We start from the raw sequence: 18216 nt of genomic DNA on the forward strand, positions 1-18216 counted from the left end.
CAAATGAAAGGGAAACACACTATAGACTCTACAGATTATTTAAAAACGACCAGACCTTTAAGTTCAGGTAGACTTGCATAGCAGTGATTTATGTTCTGCATTCCTTTAGAAGCATTAAGTGGCTGATAAATATGCATCTTCAAAGCAAAAATTGCAATTAACTTTAAATAAGATCTACTTAATTTAAGACTTTTTTCATGTTAGTTAATGAGAAAGAAGACTGACTGAGGCATTTACAATTTAACATGCTTTAGGAAGATTTTGACTCAACAATGCGTATCAATAGCAAAGTTTATTCTAACACCTGCAAAGAGAAATCAGTCCCATTTCTACTGATTTTTTAGGGCAGAGGAAACTTTTTTTTCTTGCATCCCAAGGTGACAACAATGGTGCTATATAGTGCAGAAAAAATCACGTAGTTTATTAGACACAAACAGCTCAAAACTGCAAATATTGCATAGCACACAAGATAGTCATCAGTTGGTAATATTGGTCTGTAATTGTTGGTTGGGGTATATAGATCAAATGTAATTAAATCTGTCATGGGAAGGACATACTGATTTCTTTCTCAATATCTAGTCTTCAGAAAAAGATTTTAATTGCTCTACCCACAACCAACAAGAACTGCCGGAAAAACTCAGAAGCTCTAAAATCTGGGAGACTAGCTTCCAGGCAACATCAGGTAAAGATCTGACCTGCACACATCAATCCCAACTCTGGGACTTTCTGCAGAAGATGCAAGCTTTAAATGCCTGGGAAATCTTCATCTGTGGCTATCAGATTGGTTTTTCACAGAAAGTTTTACATGATTAGCCTCTTTGAAAAAGAAACTAGATCTTTCAATGTACAAAGAGCAACTCTGAACTTAAATCCTTTATGAGATCCATCCAGAACAAAGTGGTGCTGAATCACATTAACTCTCATTCTGATTCTTTGGCTGTCACAATTATCATTATGATCATTGCTGAGGAAAAAACACGCCTTAAAATCATCACAGAATAGAGCAGCTCAAACCAGCAGTGCAGCTTCTTTAACCTCGAGGCCAATGACAAGCAGCCACCACCTTCACCTGCACCCCAGTTCAGAAGACCCATTCCCAAGACTAATTGCTGGAAAAGCAGACGAAGCAAACAAACACGTGCACGCTTCAGCCAGAGCAGCAGTGGAAAAGACGAGGCACAAAAAGCTGACAACAGGGTGTTTGCAGTGCTCCTTTGCTGCTGCTGCACACTTATGTATACCGTACCTTCTACAAGTAAAGTCAGGACCCATGGCAATGAACTGTACGCCAGAGGGACACCAGCTCAAACTGGGAACATCAAAAGAGGCAAAGAAAGGAAAAGGGCTGTGATTATTGGATTGTTATGGAACAGGGGAATGTTAAAAGACTCTTACTCTTGCGTATCTTAAAAAAAAACCCCAAACTCAGAAATAACACAGTAACTAATATATATTTCTGGCTGCCGGAACACACCAGTGTGGCCCAAGTGACCGCGGTTACCACCGAACAGGTAGCAGGACAGCTCACGCTTCCCCCAAACCGATCCCACTGGCGAGTATACAACGTACTGGAGAAACTGCTCCTTGTGGGGAAGCAAGGATTTTGGGGAAAACAAGGCTGACCCACACCAAAGCCAATTTTGCATAAGTAATCACACAGTCATTGTGTTAGTAATTATTAGTATTTTTCTGGTACCTCTCATCCCCAAATCAGAAAAAGAACCCCTTACAGGTATTTAATCATTGAAGTCCCCTCCATACAAGTATTCATAACCTCAGGCTACACTTGGGAAAAATAAGGAGAGAGTTACATTCTTAAATGCTGCACAGCAAATCAGTGAGAGGCTGGAAGAAAAACCAGGCTTGTCTTATATTAACTTGGGATTAAATCAAGAGTCCTTCAAATAGTACTCTGACTAGAAAATCTTTCAGCTCCCATACTCCAAAAGTCCCAAGTTGCATCATGAAAGACGTAAGAAATGCAAATACCGAATGCAAATATTTTAAGTTGTCATTTTAAATACTGCTTTTGTTACTTTTTTTTCTCTGTCCACTCATGGCCCAATTACAGGTTTTGGAGACATGGAGAAATCAATCTTCTTCTCAGCTATGACATATAAAGGACCCCTAAATCCTGGAAAACCTGTCCGGGAAACATATGTCATCTGCAGGGAATTTTGCACCAGCACAGATCTGCCAGAGCAGCACTGCACAAGTCCTGCTCCCAGCCCCTGGCCTGCAACCCACACAAGGAGAGGACATGGCCGGAGCACACTTTGCTCCAGGCCAGGAGCCTACAAAAAGGGCAGCACAAGTCTAAGCATCCCTGGGCCAGGATTTGTGAGCGCCAGAAACCTCAGCGGGCACAGAGGAAGGTTTAAAGCCACTGACTGCATCGTCTCATGCCAACTCCTTGTATAGTTTCCACACACAGTACAACACTGGAAACATTCAGGAAGGGTTTGATGGTTGATGTTCAGTGGTGGAATTCAGGTAATTGCTACCTGTTTTATTAAGGATGTTACTTGGGTGAGGACACACCTGAAGTACCTGTGCTTTGCACCCCAAAGCTCCAGGTGTGCATCACCAGTAGCTCTCAGCACAGTACTATAAGCATTCTTCATGAATACATACCTTCCTATAACATGCCAATCTTTCCACGTACTTCATCATCATCATCCAACTAAACCACGGTGGCAGATGTAAGTATTAGCGAGGGATGGGGGGACTAAATACTAGCTTGAGATCATAAAAGAACCAAGTCTTGGCCACAGTAAACCCAGCTCAATCACACACCTCCGTCTGCACTCTCAGGCTTGGGTTCAGCCCCCCGGCAGGTCAGTAAAACTTGCCCAGCAGAAACTAGATGGAGGCTGAGAAAGCATCCCAAGGAAGGAAGGTATCATACACGCTTCCCCTCTCCTTGTTCCCCTTAGCCATCTGCTTGTGGCCCCAAGACTACTGGGCTAGGTGGACCCTTGGAGCTATGCTGATGTTGACTTATTTGCAAAAGTCAGTAATTCTTGTGTGGTCACATTTACGAATTGAAGGAGAGAGGATTTTCCTCATTAAAGAAATGATGTAACATGTACAGCAGACAGCGCACTTCAGTAGGTTCCATGACTGTTGCCACGTTATAGCGACAATCCTAAATGATGATACTGCAGCGAAGGGAGGCAGAAAAGAGGAGGGAGGGAAGGAGAGAAGACATGCATATACTTAGGAGGAAGCCTGGAAGTGGTGGAAGGTCTCAAAGAAGGATAAAGACCTTTTGGCAAGGGTTATGGAAAGCAGAATCTTACAGAATTACAATCCTGCTGGAGAGCCACCCGCAATCTGTTGGCAACGCCACAAAAACCGAACAAGATCAATGCAGAGCATGCAAAACCCCTTTACAGAAAACACCTTGGGGAGGTGGGAGAGCTATTATATACATCAGCCTTGTGGGAGAGCATAAACTGTTGGTATTAGTTTCAGGCTGTTGCTCTGCAGCTGGGGTTAGAGAGGATGATACCAAAATGGTTGGGAGGCCAGGAAAAAGAAAGGTAAGAGAGAATGCTTATGAAAGAATTAGCACACATTTCAGATACAACTAGGTATTTTAGGTTGCCTATTGGAGACATTTTCTTTATTCTATGTGTAAGCTCAGCGTTTCAGGATATTATGACTCTAAATACTAACACAGCTCTTACAGAAGAGCCTTAACAGACAACTGGTAAAAAGATGTTCATTTGCATGAGCTGAGAAGATGAGTGCTGCACTTCTTCCTCCAGAGCACAGAGTGATGCAAATAAAGTGGGTTCACAGAAGTAAAAAAGCATGTTCTTTCTTGTGCCTTTTTTTTTTTTTTTAAATTCTATAAGACCCCTCTCCTGAACTGTACAGCATTGCTCGTATGGCTTCATTTATGCTGATGCACAGTAAGGCACGGTGACTTTTTTGGTAATAACATTACAGTAACATTTTTTCCATATGTGGAAATATGGTAGTTTGTTTACATATGTACACACGCATGTAATGCCATCCATTTCAAGGGAAGCGAAATCCTGAGTTAACCTGCCACAGGAGAGGCAGCAGGCTGTGGGAGATGAGAAGAGGTTGAACCACTGAAGGGGAGAGGTTAAACTTCTTTTTTTTTTTAGCCTAAAAATGTTTAAGTGTAGACAGTCCATGTCTGCTGTGTCAAAAATTAAGTGTCCTATTTTATATGTTAATAGGCAACACAAAGGTTACATGAGTGAAAATGCGTATTTGCATGATGGACGAGGAACTGAAAGTTTGCTATACAGAAGAAAAAAAAAATCACACATGGAAGTAAAGAAAAAAATACTTATTTTCTACTTTTCAGGACGATGGTTTTAAAAAACAGCAAAAGAGCAAAATTAAAGCCATTTAATTCAACCAGCTGCAGATCTGCAGAGTATTCTCCAACTCTGAGATCGTTTCTGATGCGTCCCCTCCCCAGGTGCCCCTCCTGCAAGTCTTGGCAGGAGTCTCTGATGTGCTTTAAATCCAAATTACGCACATGCTCACAGGTAAACAATTATTTTAATACAACTCCAAATCTAACACATGGCAAAGGCCAATAAAATGATATCTCCAAATTATTAACACATCGTCCTGGACAAAATGGATTGAGTATGCGCTCTGTGGGTCAGAAAAACTGCCCTGGGTCGGACTGGAGAGGGAAAGCGGCCAAGCAGGATGCACAGCTCTAACGCCAATGCTTCAAGAGGTACTACAGGTTTACTAACATGACAGCATGGAGTTAGTAGACATTCAAACGCAAAACGGTTAGTCACATTAGTTGGCTTTGTACCTTCTCCTATGAATGGGAGGCTTCTTTATACCATCCCCCAGAACTCGCATTGAACTGAAAATGAATCATGGAGAGTGGTCAGCAGCTTGAATGGAAAAAAATGAACAAATGGCAGCTGAAGGAGTAACATCCCCAACAAATGAACAACAGAGGGAATGGATGTACAGAAAAACCAGAAAATTAAATACTAACAACAGTAATGAGTCTCTCTTTTCCTCCTCTCTCTCTCTTTTGCAAATAAATCTGGTTGTTTTTTGTTTGGTTGGTTGGTTGTCTTTTTTACAGAAAGAAGGTTTCACAGGTATTGACCATGTTGCAACTTAGCTGCTGCCAAAGCCAGGTCAGTTTAAAGTTTAGGTAAGGACAAACTATTTGACAGAAGCTGTTAGCAACCGTAATTAACACCAGCTCCAGTTTTACAGTGCTTAATCCATCAGTGAAAAATGCCGGCATTTCTTTCCTTAGACCCGAGTGTTAAAAACACTGCACCATTGTTGAAAGACAGGCATTTCAAATCCGCTATGAATGTCAGGAATTAACTGAAGGATGAACATCCTTTTGTGGCAGCCTTGTTAGTTTTCTTTGTATTTTTAATAGCAAAATGTAGACATGAGGATTATCTGTGAAGTCCATTTGAGGAGAGAGGGGAAGCAGAGGGGAACTGAGCATGCTTTCACATTTTATTGAAGACGATTACATTTTTTCCTGATCTTCCCTGTGAACAAACTTTTATGCTCATCCCTCTTACAAACCGAAAACATGTAACACTGGAGAAGACCAAATCCTACAAAAGACTGATTTTTTCCCGTAGGCTCTTTGGGTCCCATATCAGCAGCTCTATTTAAGCTTGACTTAGCTACCTTTGCCATCAGGGGAAAGACTATTTTTGGTGTGGATGGGGGCTGGACCAGGCTGCGAGCCCTTTGCAGGACAGGAGGCACCTCTTAGAGCTCGGCTGACCGCGCACAGCCTGCCATCTCTTTCTTCTTCCCAGCTCTGCAGCCCAGTTCTAATCCTTGGGTTGGTTTTGGTGGCAATTACACTTTATTTGGTTCATTTTCTGCTCAATTAGTGAGTGCAACCTGCTCACCTGTAGAGCAAAGAAGTGCCACGGGTGCCCAGAGGAGGAGAGGGAGCTCGGCCAAGGGGCGGCAGGAGCAGCACAGGTCCTGCCCGTCAGCAGGACAAACCTTAGCTAAGGCTTGTGGTCCTTGTTACTTCACTTCAAGGTTTGCAAAAGTCAAGTTACAATAAGGGCTTTTCCCCTTTAAATGGAAAACTATCTACCGCATGTGAAAGAAATGAATAAGCAAACACCCCGAATTTAACTGATTTGTATGAAAGTCACTTGTTTGGGCTTCACTTCCTCAGTATTTGTTGTTGCTCACTAAGCAACCAGAATCTCGACATCACAACAGCCACGTATAAAAAGAAGAGAAAAAAAAAACCAAGCCCAAATAATCCAAATTCCTTTGTAACAGAAACATAAAAACAAACAGGAAACAAATCAGCAGCAGAGACCCACCCAGCTTTTCTTTTTTAATTAACCTGTGTGACAGCTATCCTCATGTAGCGGCAGCTGTATCTAAGAACATATGAGAATAATTACTCTTCAACTCAAATTTTCTTACATTTACAACGAATGTATTTTCCCATATCAGAAACAGCCTCCAAAGTCTGATGCAGGAGAATTTAACCCCATCTGTTAAGTGTTAGCAGTAATTGCTAGCTATGCAGTTTATTACCCTCAGAAATCCTTACATAATAGGTCCTACACTTAAAAATAAATCTCTCCAAATGAGTTTATGAGCTTATGGATTCATTCTGTCATAAACCTGCATGTATACCTTATGCTGACTCTTTTGTAGCTTTAAAAAGACATGTATTAATTTATTTAAATATTACCTAGGGACCAGGAATGAAGCCAAAAAAGGTGGCAGTGGTAAACAACAACAACAATAAATCTTTCACCCTATGTTACTTAGAGAATCCTGAATGCTTTTCAACATTGGCTTTAAAATCTGAAGGGTCTATGATATTCCTTTAGTGACACCCACAGCTCCTAACTTGTAAAGGATGGACACATTTCTGATGGGAGGCTGCTGCCTCTCACTGGATTATCCAAACGGGTCAGTAACAATTTACCAGGTACCCTTTGTGAGTGGCCAGTTTTAATTTAATGGCATCACCAAATGCAACAGCTCCGTTTATCTTAAAAGCAGACCCGTGGCCCTGAAGACGGCAGCAGGCAGCGTGGAGAGCAGCGCTGCGCTGCACGCCTGGGCTTACAGCCTCTGTAAGCTGCAGGTCTACACTGGAGGGAAGGGAGGATACGGCACCCTGACCCTGCTAAAACAACTGGCCATTCCTGCTCTGAGAGCATTAAAACGCATTAAAAACTCTGGCCAAACCTCCACTGCTTTCAGAACAACCAGGGTTTGACCCCAAGTGTCTGGCAGCCCAGATGCTGAACGGTGCAGAGCATGGCGGGGAACCTTACACCAACTACTTTATTGGTGTGCATCTTCCTTTACTTCATCTTTTTCCCCACTGAGATGGGGGGCTGAGCATCTTTTGTTCCCACAGTCACTTGGCACCAGCATTTACACACTCACATGGCTCTTACACGTCTTGCTCTTGTATCTTCTGAAAGAAGAAAAGGGAAAACTTCCCTTTTGAGTCTTCTGGGGCACCACCCAGGACCTCGGTGATGGGTTAGGTGGGACTTACTGTCCACGACAGACTGAGGTGGAACCAGTTCCATGAAACAGGGACTACCCATCTCACCACTATGAGGAGCCTCCACACCTTTTTTTTAAAACCCTGGGGCCTGTGCTATCTCTTAATACAATCAGAGCAATAACGGTCGTGTTTATTTTGTGGTCAATGAGATTTAACACTGCAATAATTCCTTTAACAAAGCCCTTCATATAGAAAGCGGTGGTGATAGTTCAAATGGAAGACCTGTTCCAAGGTAATTCCATTTGCTCTGGAATGCTCAAGTGTACTATAGGTATTAAGTACTTTAATTCTGAAAGTTAATTTAAAAAAACCCACACAAACATATGTTAGGAGATTGTCTTCACCCCTTTGAGCGAAAAAGAAATAATCAGAAGTGACATCTTCAGTTTTCTGTTTTATCATGCTGAGTCTAAAGCTTAGATAAATAGGCATGAGCGGGTGCAAAGTAAATCAAAGCAGCTCTTCACTCACCTCCTCTGATTTATTTCTGCTTCGTTGGTGGCGTTCTTCCCTGGCCCCCAACTGTGTCGGCGGAAGGGTGACAGTGGCCGCATGGAGTTTCGCAAGACGGAGGAAGGAGTGGGCACATCCGTGATACTGTCCAGCTCCTCTTCCTTCTCTCCTCCCTCTGTGGCCACCATGTTGGTGCAGCTGCCATCCAGGCTGTGCCTGTCCTTGGGCTGGATGAAGTTCACCATTGGCGGGAAGGGAAGGGACGTGTCGCTGCCCAGGGATGAGTTCCTCTCCAGGGACATGGTGTCATCTGCAGAGGAACCGGAGCTGGTGACATCGCATGCAGACTGCTCCTCTTCAGGCTGCTGTGGATAAGAAAAATAAAAAAAAAAATTAAAGTAGAATCATAGACTGGTTTGAGTTGGAAGGGACCTTTAAAAGATCACCCAGTCCAACCCTCCTGCCATGGGCAGGGACACCTTTCACTAGATCAGGTTGCTCAAAGCCCCATCCAACGTGACCTTGAACACTTCCAATGAAGTGAATACATTTAACATTTTAAATAAATGTAAATATTTTATATTTCACATGAGCTAAGAGATTTCCTAGTTGACAGCATGAGACAAATTAACCATCACAGAAGTGAGACTTTTTGCTCTGGTTTCAAAAGAGGCTGAAATGCTCTGCAGAGCAATCTCTTCCACCCCACAAGTCCCTGGTTGCCATAACCCTGGGCTCCCAGCTCAGGTCCTCTGCCTGCCGTCTTGTTTCCAATTCCACATTTCACCCTGCACAGCAAATCCTGCTCCTCTCACCATTTCTGGCTAAACCTGTTATCGGTCAAGGTGCCATAAAACCGCCAAAGGTTTATGGAGAGCGATTAATGGGGAACTGGGTCATCGTGACTCCTGATGACAAACTCCAGCCTCTCCTGTGGGACTTGGGATGGGTTTCTAGCTCTCAGCCACGACAGCTCAAGGGCAACATACTGTTCCACTTCATCATGCAGCACAAAAGGGACAATTATTCAGTAGTAGAAAACAGACAGAAAAAATAAAAGCTTAAATCCCCGTCCCCCACTACTTTCCATTAAGCAGAAAGTTAATGCCAGGGTTTGCAGCATTTTTCAAATCCAACTGTAATTGAAAAATATTGTTCCACAGGCTCAGCCGCCCTGTATTACAGGTCTCGAGTCACACTGTAATTTTTGGTTTAGTTTGCTCCAAAAGCAATAAGTGGAAGCCAAACTGGTTCTCTTTGGCCAAAGGCCACATGCTGACCCTACAGCCTGAGAAGAGCCTGTGCGTATTCTGTGTTCCCCACGGCTAGCATAAAAAAATACAAGCATCTCTCTGACATCACCTCCAGTCTGAAATGGTGCTTGCCCGAGCGACTGACGTGGGAAGTTTCAATTTATTCTCCTGCAGAGCCCTGCACTGTATCATTTAAAATAATAATAGGCAGAATGATCTGTCAGACCATATGCAACAGACTATTCAGCAAAGCCACAGCGGTTAATTGTCTTCAAATAGCAGGCTCGGTGGGTCTCAGCAGAAGCTGAGCGCTCAAGGAGCTGCAGGCTGTCAGCTCTCATTTGGCAGAAGCCAACAGGCTACAAAATCCCATTCTCAGAAGGGAGAGATGGGCATCAAAACCCAGGCAGGGCGGGATGAACGGGAGCGGTGCTGCCCCACGCAGTCCTCACCTTGGATCCCACCGCCCTGACTTCGTTCAAGCCCAGCAGTGTGAAATGCTCCAGGCACTTCTGCTTTTCTGTGTTTTTTTGACGGGCACGCACTATAAGCTAAAAGTTTCTTGTTAAACTGAACAAAAAGAAACTGAGATGTCCAAAAAGTATTCTAATCAAGTATTTCACTATTTAGAGGGAAGCCCTGTTTCAGTTTTGGCTATTTTTTATACTTATTTCGGTTTAACGGAGAGACCATAATGTTCCTAAGGTGGTTTAAATAAATGCTGTCACGCTATTTTCCCTCTCCCATCCATCAAAGAAAAAAGAAGAAAAAAACACAGTATCCACAGCACACCAAACTACGATATACCTTTTAAACACAAAATATTAAAAGACACACTAAAAATATATCCCAATATATATAAAAATACATTGGTAAGGAATGCCAAATATTAATGGTGAATTTGTGTAAATACTTTATATTACAGTATGAGTTTACTATTAAAGTATTGGATTTGACACATATTTACATAAGAAGTGTAGGTTAAAACAAGAGAGAACTGAAATGGATGCCCTATAAAATTTTTGATGACATTTGGCGTTATTCAAGATAATCTGATATTTGTGTGAGTCATCATGAGAGCTTACTGAATTGCATAAATCCAGACAAATTAAGCAGTCATTATGTGGATAATACTCCTTTGGTAGAGGAAACAGTCTGCTTTGCTTTTCTGAGACACAGGAAAATACTGTTAGACGTTAGGGCAGCACAGCAGGAGGAGAGAGAACTACCTGCCAGCTGTACAGGGGAAGGATGGGACAGTTTGGAAACATTAAATTTGGATGCAAATCTAACAACAATAGTGCAGAACGTCAAATTATATAGGGAGGAATTAGAGTAAAAAGAGGAATTTTTATTTCCCAGATGAGAATACTGCTCCAGTTTAAAATGCAGAACAAAAACTGCTTCCCTAGCAGGAAGATTCAGGGTTTCTATCATAAAGTGCATTTCAGAGACATCCTTGAAAAATGTGAAATGTGTTTGGCCCATTTTAACTTTTACCTTGAGCATCAGAATACAATAAACAATTCCCTTGAACTTGTGGCCCGTGCTTATTCCTCTAACAATATTTTGTCTTCATGTAAATGATACTTTTTTTTTTTTTGAAAGAAAGCAAAATAGTTGATGTGAAAGACCAGGACTCTGTCCACAAAATGCCAAGTATGGCTGACACATCCAAGAAACATCTATATTGTAGCCACCTCTGCAAAAAATTAGCTATCTGGCCAAGTGCCAGTAAATATGCATTGTTCTTTAATCCTATTTGAGTAAGAAAATACCCTGTTCGCAGAATAGAAATGGTTCTCTAATGTGTTCTTTTCCTACAGGAGAAATGAAACATTAAAGAAATAGTTATTTTCTTCAGGTTAGGCTTACTGCATTGTACCTCAATGAATTCAACCTTTAACCGTGACCATAAAAATCATGGCTGAAAAGAGCCTTTACAGACATGTGCTAATGGGCATTTTCTTTGCTCTCAGCAACAGTACTTGGTGAGAAGCTAGGAAGAAAAAAATGAGGTAAGTCATAAAAAGTGAGGTTTCTGAGAAAGAACGTATTTCTTCATGAATAGGGATAAGAGAAATCACTAGGATGGTGGGGGGGTGTAAGATAACTTCTTCGACTAAATCACTCCCATCTGTAGGAGGTCTTGATAAGTGGAATTAAAATGTTCTTTCAATCATTTTCGTGATGACAAAATGCAAAGTGCTGAGACACAAACTTACTCTGGCCCCTGATAGCCAATGTGATGAAGACGTCAAAGTTGTTACAGTATTAAGAAAAAAAAAAAGGGAAGAAAAAAAATGAAACCCTGGCCCCCTGAAGTTTATTTGGCATACCATGACACGAGTCAACATCTTTGGTTGGCTTGATATATAATCTAGCAGAGTCATTTTTTATTTGGGTTTGGGTACGGCTCCAGACTCCCCCAAATTAACCTCAATAGGAGCCTCCTATTAATTATCATGATTTGGAGTGGCGCTTTCTTCCCCCAGTGAAAGCCTCTCTCAAAACTTTAATTCCTTAGGGTTGCTTGGGATTTCTGCTTGTTTATTGGGTTTTTTTTTTGTGGGCTTTTTTTAGGGATACAATAATTTAAAAAAAAGGCAAAATATTTATGTATCTGTGTATTTCCTTGATCAAACGAAAACACAGGCAGAAATTAATCAAAATTCAAGGGGTTGAGTTGCAACCCCTTCCTTTGACAATGATCTGTGGGTTCCTGACTTCCCAAGGGCTTTTCGTCTGAATCATTTCCCAAGAGGCACATTAAAAAGCTTCCCAGTAAAGTTGAATTGCGGTGGCAGGTTAAAAGTTAAGATGAGCAAAGCGTATGGGCTACACCCCAGGACGTTGCCAGATGATTTGTGAGAAATGACCTTACGCAACATTAATCATTCAAGGAGGAGGGTGTTGCAAAGCCTGCCCAGATGGCTGTCTGAGACGGAGAAGGAAAAGCAGGATGATGAGGACATGGGAATGAAGCACTGACGCAAAAAAATAAAACATTTTGCTGAAGCCTTAGACCTCACGTTGGAAGTGATTTCTGGATTTTAGCGACAGCCTCTGAAGTCTGAAAAAACACAGCAGGTTTTAGTGCTAAAGCTCTCTGAACCCGGCAGCTCATGTTACACAGCTCAGCATGTGTCCTTCAGAGCAGAAAAAAAAAAAAAGACGACAAACACAGGAGATGGCAATGAGAGATGCACCAAACACCAGGGACAGTTTAAGGTACCTGCAGATTTTGTGACCCCACAGACCCCAATTCTTCATGGTCCTGGGATAGAACCAGGGCTTAAAATCCCCGAATTTCAAGTGATGTCTATGGAAGCAGCCCAAAGACCCTGGACAGACAACGGCTTGTTCTTCCTAAGTTTCTTTTAATGTACTAAGAAGTTAACAGAGGAGGAGTGATTTATACAATAAACCCCAACTCTAATAGACGAAAGCTCAATTCTTGCTCCATACAAAGGGGAAATAAGAACAGGACTAGTAATAACAAAAATCATCATGACACTGAAAGGTTTGAGATCCTCTTTTTGTTCATAAACATGTTCTCTCTCTTCCCAATTTGCTATGGAAATTGTAGTATTTAATCGGCTTATAACCAAGACATGCGTCTTATTTTTCAGAAGAAAGATTAAATCCAGCATTTATTTTAGTGGTTATTAAAAATATTTGGAAGCTGCACTTTTACCAGCTGGGCTCAGTAGTCTGAAAAAAAGACTGAATTAAGGAACAAGCTCACAGCACTACATGAGCGTCTCTGATCCTTCTAGAAATAACTTTAAATGTTGAAAAGGGACTCTGATAAATTCTAAGAAAGGAGACAAGGAATTGAGTTAGACAGCAAAGCAGAGACATAAAAAGTGACAGAGGTTGAGATTAGCTTTGAATAACTTCCTAAACTCAACTCAGGAACCTTTTGAACTTCACCCATTTCTAGACTAAGTCTGCAGTCCACCTCGTAATGAGAACAATGTGAAGGCTGCCAAATTAAGAAATTCCCTTTCTACAAAGAAAATAATTTCCTCCCTCTGCCCGCTCTCCACTAGCAACTGAAGATCCACTTTCCCCACCACCTCCCTCCTTTGCCCTGCAGCATCCCTACCACATTGCACTACCTAGTCAAGTTTTAATTTTTGTTTCTTGTATTTGGAGAAGCAAATTTTCCACATAAGAAAGGGAAAAAGCTAAAATTCTGTACAATATAAAATTTACTGTGTTCCCACAGCACTCTTCTCCCACGCAGCCCCATACAAGCATTAAATCAGGCTCAAATGGCAGTCGGCTGTCATACTTTGTGCCACTCTACATGAGAAAATTGAAGACAGTCTTCTACTCTCCCAAACAACGTTATATTCTCACAATCCAGGGTCCTACATCACTTTGAGAGTAAGATGGGAAAGGGTGAGGCTGGTGAGCTCTGTGCCCTACCACATGCATTAAGGATGACTTTACTGTTCATTTATAGCACATGAGATCACTTAGCCCGGGCTGTGGTGTTTCCCGTCCCGCTGGAAAATATTCACCATCATCTGATTTGATTTAAAGCAAACAGAATTTTGTTTCATTAAATATATTTCCCTGAAAGCAAGTGTGAAACCTACTCCAAAAGTTTAGTTTTTCAGAGCAGGAACCGTGCCTGCTCGAACAGGTAAGCTGGAGCTGAACCTCAGCGGGTGATTTCCCGGAGCTGAGATCAACAGGATGGCTGCTCTAAGGACGGTTCACATCCTCTTTGATTCTGCGTCACTCTATTCTTTCTGGGTGCTTTTTCATCCTCTACTTACGGCAATAAGAATATCAATTACCAGCAAGACAATTCTTAAAAAGCAAAACCTAATCGCCCTCCGAATAAATTCAGGCTGCTCTGATGCAGACGGCAGAAGACTGATGCTGAAGAGAGGCATCCTCTGTTCAGGAGGCCACTCTATCTCAGGTCTCACCCACTCCTCCTTCCACTTCTCAGCCGTGAGCAACACAAAGGGCACAGGGATGACTAAGGTTAGTAATGACTTCTGTTGTTGATTTTAAGCAAACCTGAAAACACTTTCCTTCTACTTGCACGCAAAAAGGCATTGGAGGTATGTTGCCTAGGCAACAAAACTATTCATTGGAATTGGCCTTAAGTATTTAGAGTGAGTGTTTCCTTCCTATCCAGGGAGTCACACTGAATTTACAGAAAAACATTGGTTCCTCTGAGAATTACAGTATACGATTTCTGAAGGTGTCAGTGCAGAGGTCATCATTCGCTGGAGAAAAGCTCTTTGTTACATGAGTTAAAGATGGCTTTCATACCATCTGTGCAATCCCTAATGACCTTGCAAGAAAATCCACCTTTCCAACTGTTCCTCTAGTGCCTAACTTACTTTTGGACAGTCAAAATTACTTTCATCTTTTTAACATTGGGGGCTGCACGGTTTTTGGAATTCTGCTGCAAGTAAATACATCCCTCATGTCGCTGCATCCAAAGAGAGGACCAGATCCTTCCCATCTATTCCGTTCCAGGATAATCTCTTCCAGGTTTCTAACTCAGCAGTGAAACCAAGATGATCTGCGTTTGCAGTACGGGTTTATCGAATCAGGCCTTGGAGCTTTTTTAACCATATCTCAACCAGACTTTCCTACCTTTCCAAAGACAAGGTCTTCCATCCCATCACCAGGCAAGGGGAAGAGGTCAGACTCGCTCCCGGACTCTCTTTTAAGGACACCCTGTGACGAGGCACAGACGCTACTCAGCCCATCCTCCAAGAAGCTCTCACATTCTACAGGAGCAAAGCAGAAAGAGTTACGGTCTGATGCTTTCCATAGCATCCATACATCCAACTCGCATACGCTCGGTAAATTCAAGGATTTAAAAACAACAGTAAACACAGCTTTATGAATTGTGTTCACCTCCCAAACTGTGCCCACAAATTTTCGAAGAATTTATTCAAGAGTTTAAAACTCCTTTTTAATGTATCATCACAGAATGTGGTGCAAACAGAAATTCTGCATTAAACAGCCATATATATGCTTCTAGCTTGAGGTGCTGATAAATACGCTATATATCAGGTACTCCACACTGAGCATAACAGGATTTTCCCATCGATTCCAGCACCTGCAAAATTAGTTTCATATTCAAGAAACTTGGCAATATTTGCTGTCTTTCTCAATTAAAGAATCAATTCCCTCTAAATGCCAAGGTGCTTTTAATGCATATTGGGACGATTATTTTCATTCCTTCTTCTACACTTCTCACTGCAAAAGCACTAGTATGACTTCCATGACAAGCTTTACTTTTTTAAGATTCAAAAATTACGTGTTTTAAAATTCTCAGCTTTCATAATGCCTGACATTGAAATATAAGCATATTGCATCTCTTTTTTCTAAAATACTTCCAGCTGTTTGTATTGGGGTGATCAGCAGCACAGAAACAGACCACAGCCACTGAGAAAGCCCTTCCTTTCCAAAAACCTTAACAGACAGGTATTTGCATCAAAAAATGCCTGTATATCATTTTGTTTGTTCAGCCTTCAGGCAAAGGTATTAATGACAATTTTGGCAATAAGTGAACATTCTTTTCTCCCAGCTCAAAATATTTTCTGATTATTAGTATTTTTTAAAAAAAGAAAGGTGTTATTTTGCAACCTGCTCTAACTAAACGGATCCAAAACATGTTTAGCTCACTGGAGAGGTGCCAGGGCACCAAAATGTTATTTTGCTCTTAAATTGCACCTGACAAGCTCCATCCTCGGCTACGTCAACCTTACACATCACACAACGATAACAGGTTTGGGAAAACCGCCTTTTTCTCTTCCCCATCCTTAACCTGTGCCTGACAGCAGCTCTCGAACACGCCAGCCGCAGCCCAGCTGATGGGAGCGAGCCACTGTCGGAGGAAATAATGTTAATTTATTGATGGCAGCAGGGCTGCCCCCATTTTGGGCACAGGGGAGCTGAAACCAGTCGGAAACCCCATTACTCTGCAGAGGAGTTTCCACACCGCGGAGAATTGGAAAAGCACTTATTGGAGGCGGTGCGACTTCTCCCCGGGTCCTGTTCCCCTTTCGGTAAACCTGGAAAATCTGAACTGCTTTTCCATCAGCGAGGGGGAGAAGGGAGGGGGAAGAGAAGGATGGGAGGGGGGGGAAATGAAGGGAAAAGCAAAGAAGAGACGGAGAGGCTGTAAGGGAGCGGGCCAGGGTGCTGGCCGTCCAGCTGGCAGCCTGCAGAGTGTGTCCGCAGCCCAGACTGAAAAACAAAGGGGCTCGAGCCACGTTCCAGTGGAAAATCAGCGGGGACGGTCCAGATGCGCCAAGGGACGGATACCTCTCCCCAGCGATAAATCACGAGAGGCAGCAAAAGGTTCTGCAGGAGCCTCCGAGGGACAGAGGAGATGAAGCGGTGGGGAGGGACGATGCGGAGCAGTGTGATGGGAACCCCCCCACACCTCAGCTCATCTGTGCTGAGAAACTAATTCCCAAACCCTCTCTTCTCTCCCCACCTCCTTTATTTTCAGTTGTTTGGGGTGGTCTTCCCCCCCTCCTTTTAAGTTAGCTTATCAGGTTTGTTTTCTTTGCTTTAAACTGCACAGGCATTGCACAACGCTGAGCTCCGTCTCCCACAGCCGTGACCTGGCGAGCCCCAGTGACAGCACTGCCATGACATGGGGACCGTGACTCCCATCACACACCCATCCCTGCTCGCTGCCCGTGCTGGATTGATAGCACAACTGTGCTTATCTGCTCCTCTCTGTGGAGGTGCAGGTGAAAATACAAAGATGATGGTAACACACTTCTGCACATAATACAGAGGAAAAAAAAAGAATTGCATAGCAAAAAGCCCTAGGAAGAAAATTTCCAAGCAACTCTTATGTACATTTTCCAAAGCCTCGTGTCCTCCAATACAGGGCTGAACCCTCCAGTTCCATGCTGGTAGCTACGTATCTGCTACACTCCTCCAGGCATTTCATTTCAAAAACACTGACAGAAAATGAGAAGCTACAATTTCTGGAGTTACCTTCTAAGATTTGAGGACTCTGTCCTTACAAGCAATTTCAGCAGGATTATTCAGCAGGTGAAAAGATCTAATTCTCTATCAAGTTGCATATTTTTAAGTTAGCCACATTACGACAGCTAGTGGTTTTATTGCTGTTAGGCGCTGCCAGATTTTTCTTGCCCTCTCTACACTGCAGAGCACCGCAGTGCAGCCGGAGGGATGTGTGTGCAGTAACAATGTTTTTTCTCAAAGGCCAGAACCTGCAGAGCCTGAGATCTTCCTGCTGCTTCAGTCTGACCAGAGACCACGTTAATCAACTTTGTGCTTGTGTTACAGACATGTATTACTGTAATTATTAATATATATTTGTATATATGGCTACCTGATTACATAATTAATGTTATATTTCTATAGTATGATATTGCACTAGGTAATTAATAAGTATCTAACTAATATTGATCCATATGAATACATGATTATAGATTCGGCAAGTCAAATGAGCGCACATCATTCTGCAGCCAAATGGAGCGCAATAACTCTTGCCTGAAGCGTAAAAATATCATACCAAGAGGCAAGGAATTTGGGGACACAATTAGGAAAGCAGCAGCATGGTGGTACTGCAGGTTCTCCTGCAAAAGACTCTTGAAACAGCTATTCACTGTTCGTGACTATTCTAAACACAGGACTATTTTTTTTTTTTTTTAAAGAAAAAAGCACTTCACTTTGATGGGATCTAAAAATTCTACCTAGAATAAACCTCCCAGGTCAGTTGCCCCCATTATCCCTTCCTACCCTACACTCTGAAAAGATTGGGTTTGAATTTCACATCGACACTCAGTGATTCAATCCCTGTTTTTCTTTCAAGTATCTCAGATAAATTGAAGGAGATTCAGGGAAGACCCCTGCTTGTTATGACAGCAAGGCAAGAAGTGTCCTTTCTATGAACAGCCCAAGCAAAGTCACTAT

At 42.3% G+C, this 18216-nt stretch overlaps 1 protein-coding gene across 1 annotated transcript in view; it reads right to left on the reverse strand.

Moving 5' to 3' along the window:
- AKAP13 (A-kinase anchoring protein 13) overlaps positions 1-18216 on the reverse strand; it is a 76549-nt gene that overhangs the window by 47740 nt on the left and 10593 nt on the right. Inside the window, exons 3-4 of the mRNA XM_059824073.1 lie at positions 14899-15035; positions 8033-8376 (exon numbers count right to left, since the gene is read on the reverse strand). Of these exons, the coding sequence (XP_059680056.1) occupies positions 8033-8376; positions 14899-15035 (481 nt within the window). The remainder of the gene's footprint in view (positions 1-8032; positions 8377-14898; positions 15036-18216) is intronic.

This window comes from Gavia stellata, chromosome 13, assembly GCF_030936135.1.
Source record: "Gavia stellata isolate bGavSte3 chromosome 13, bGavSte3.hap2, whole genome shotgun sequence".
In the NCBI taxonomy this organism is placed as follows: domain Eukaryota; kingdom Metazoa; phylum Chordata; class Aves; order Gaviiformes; family Gaviidae; genus Gavia; species Gavia stellata.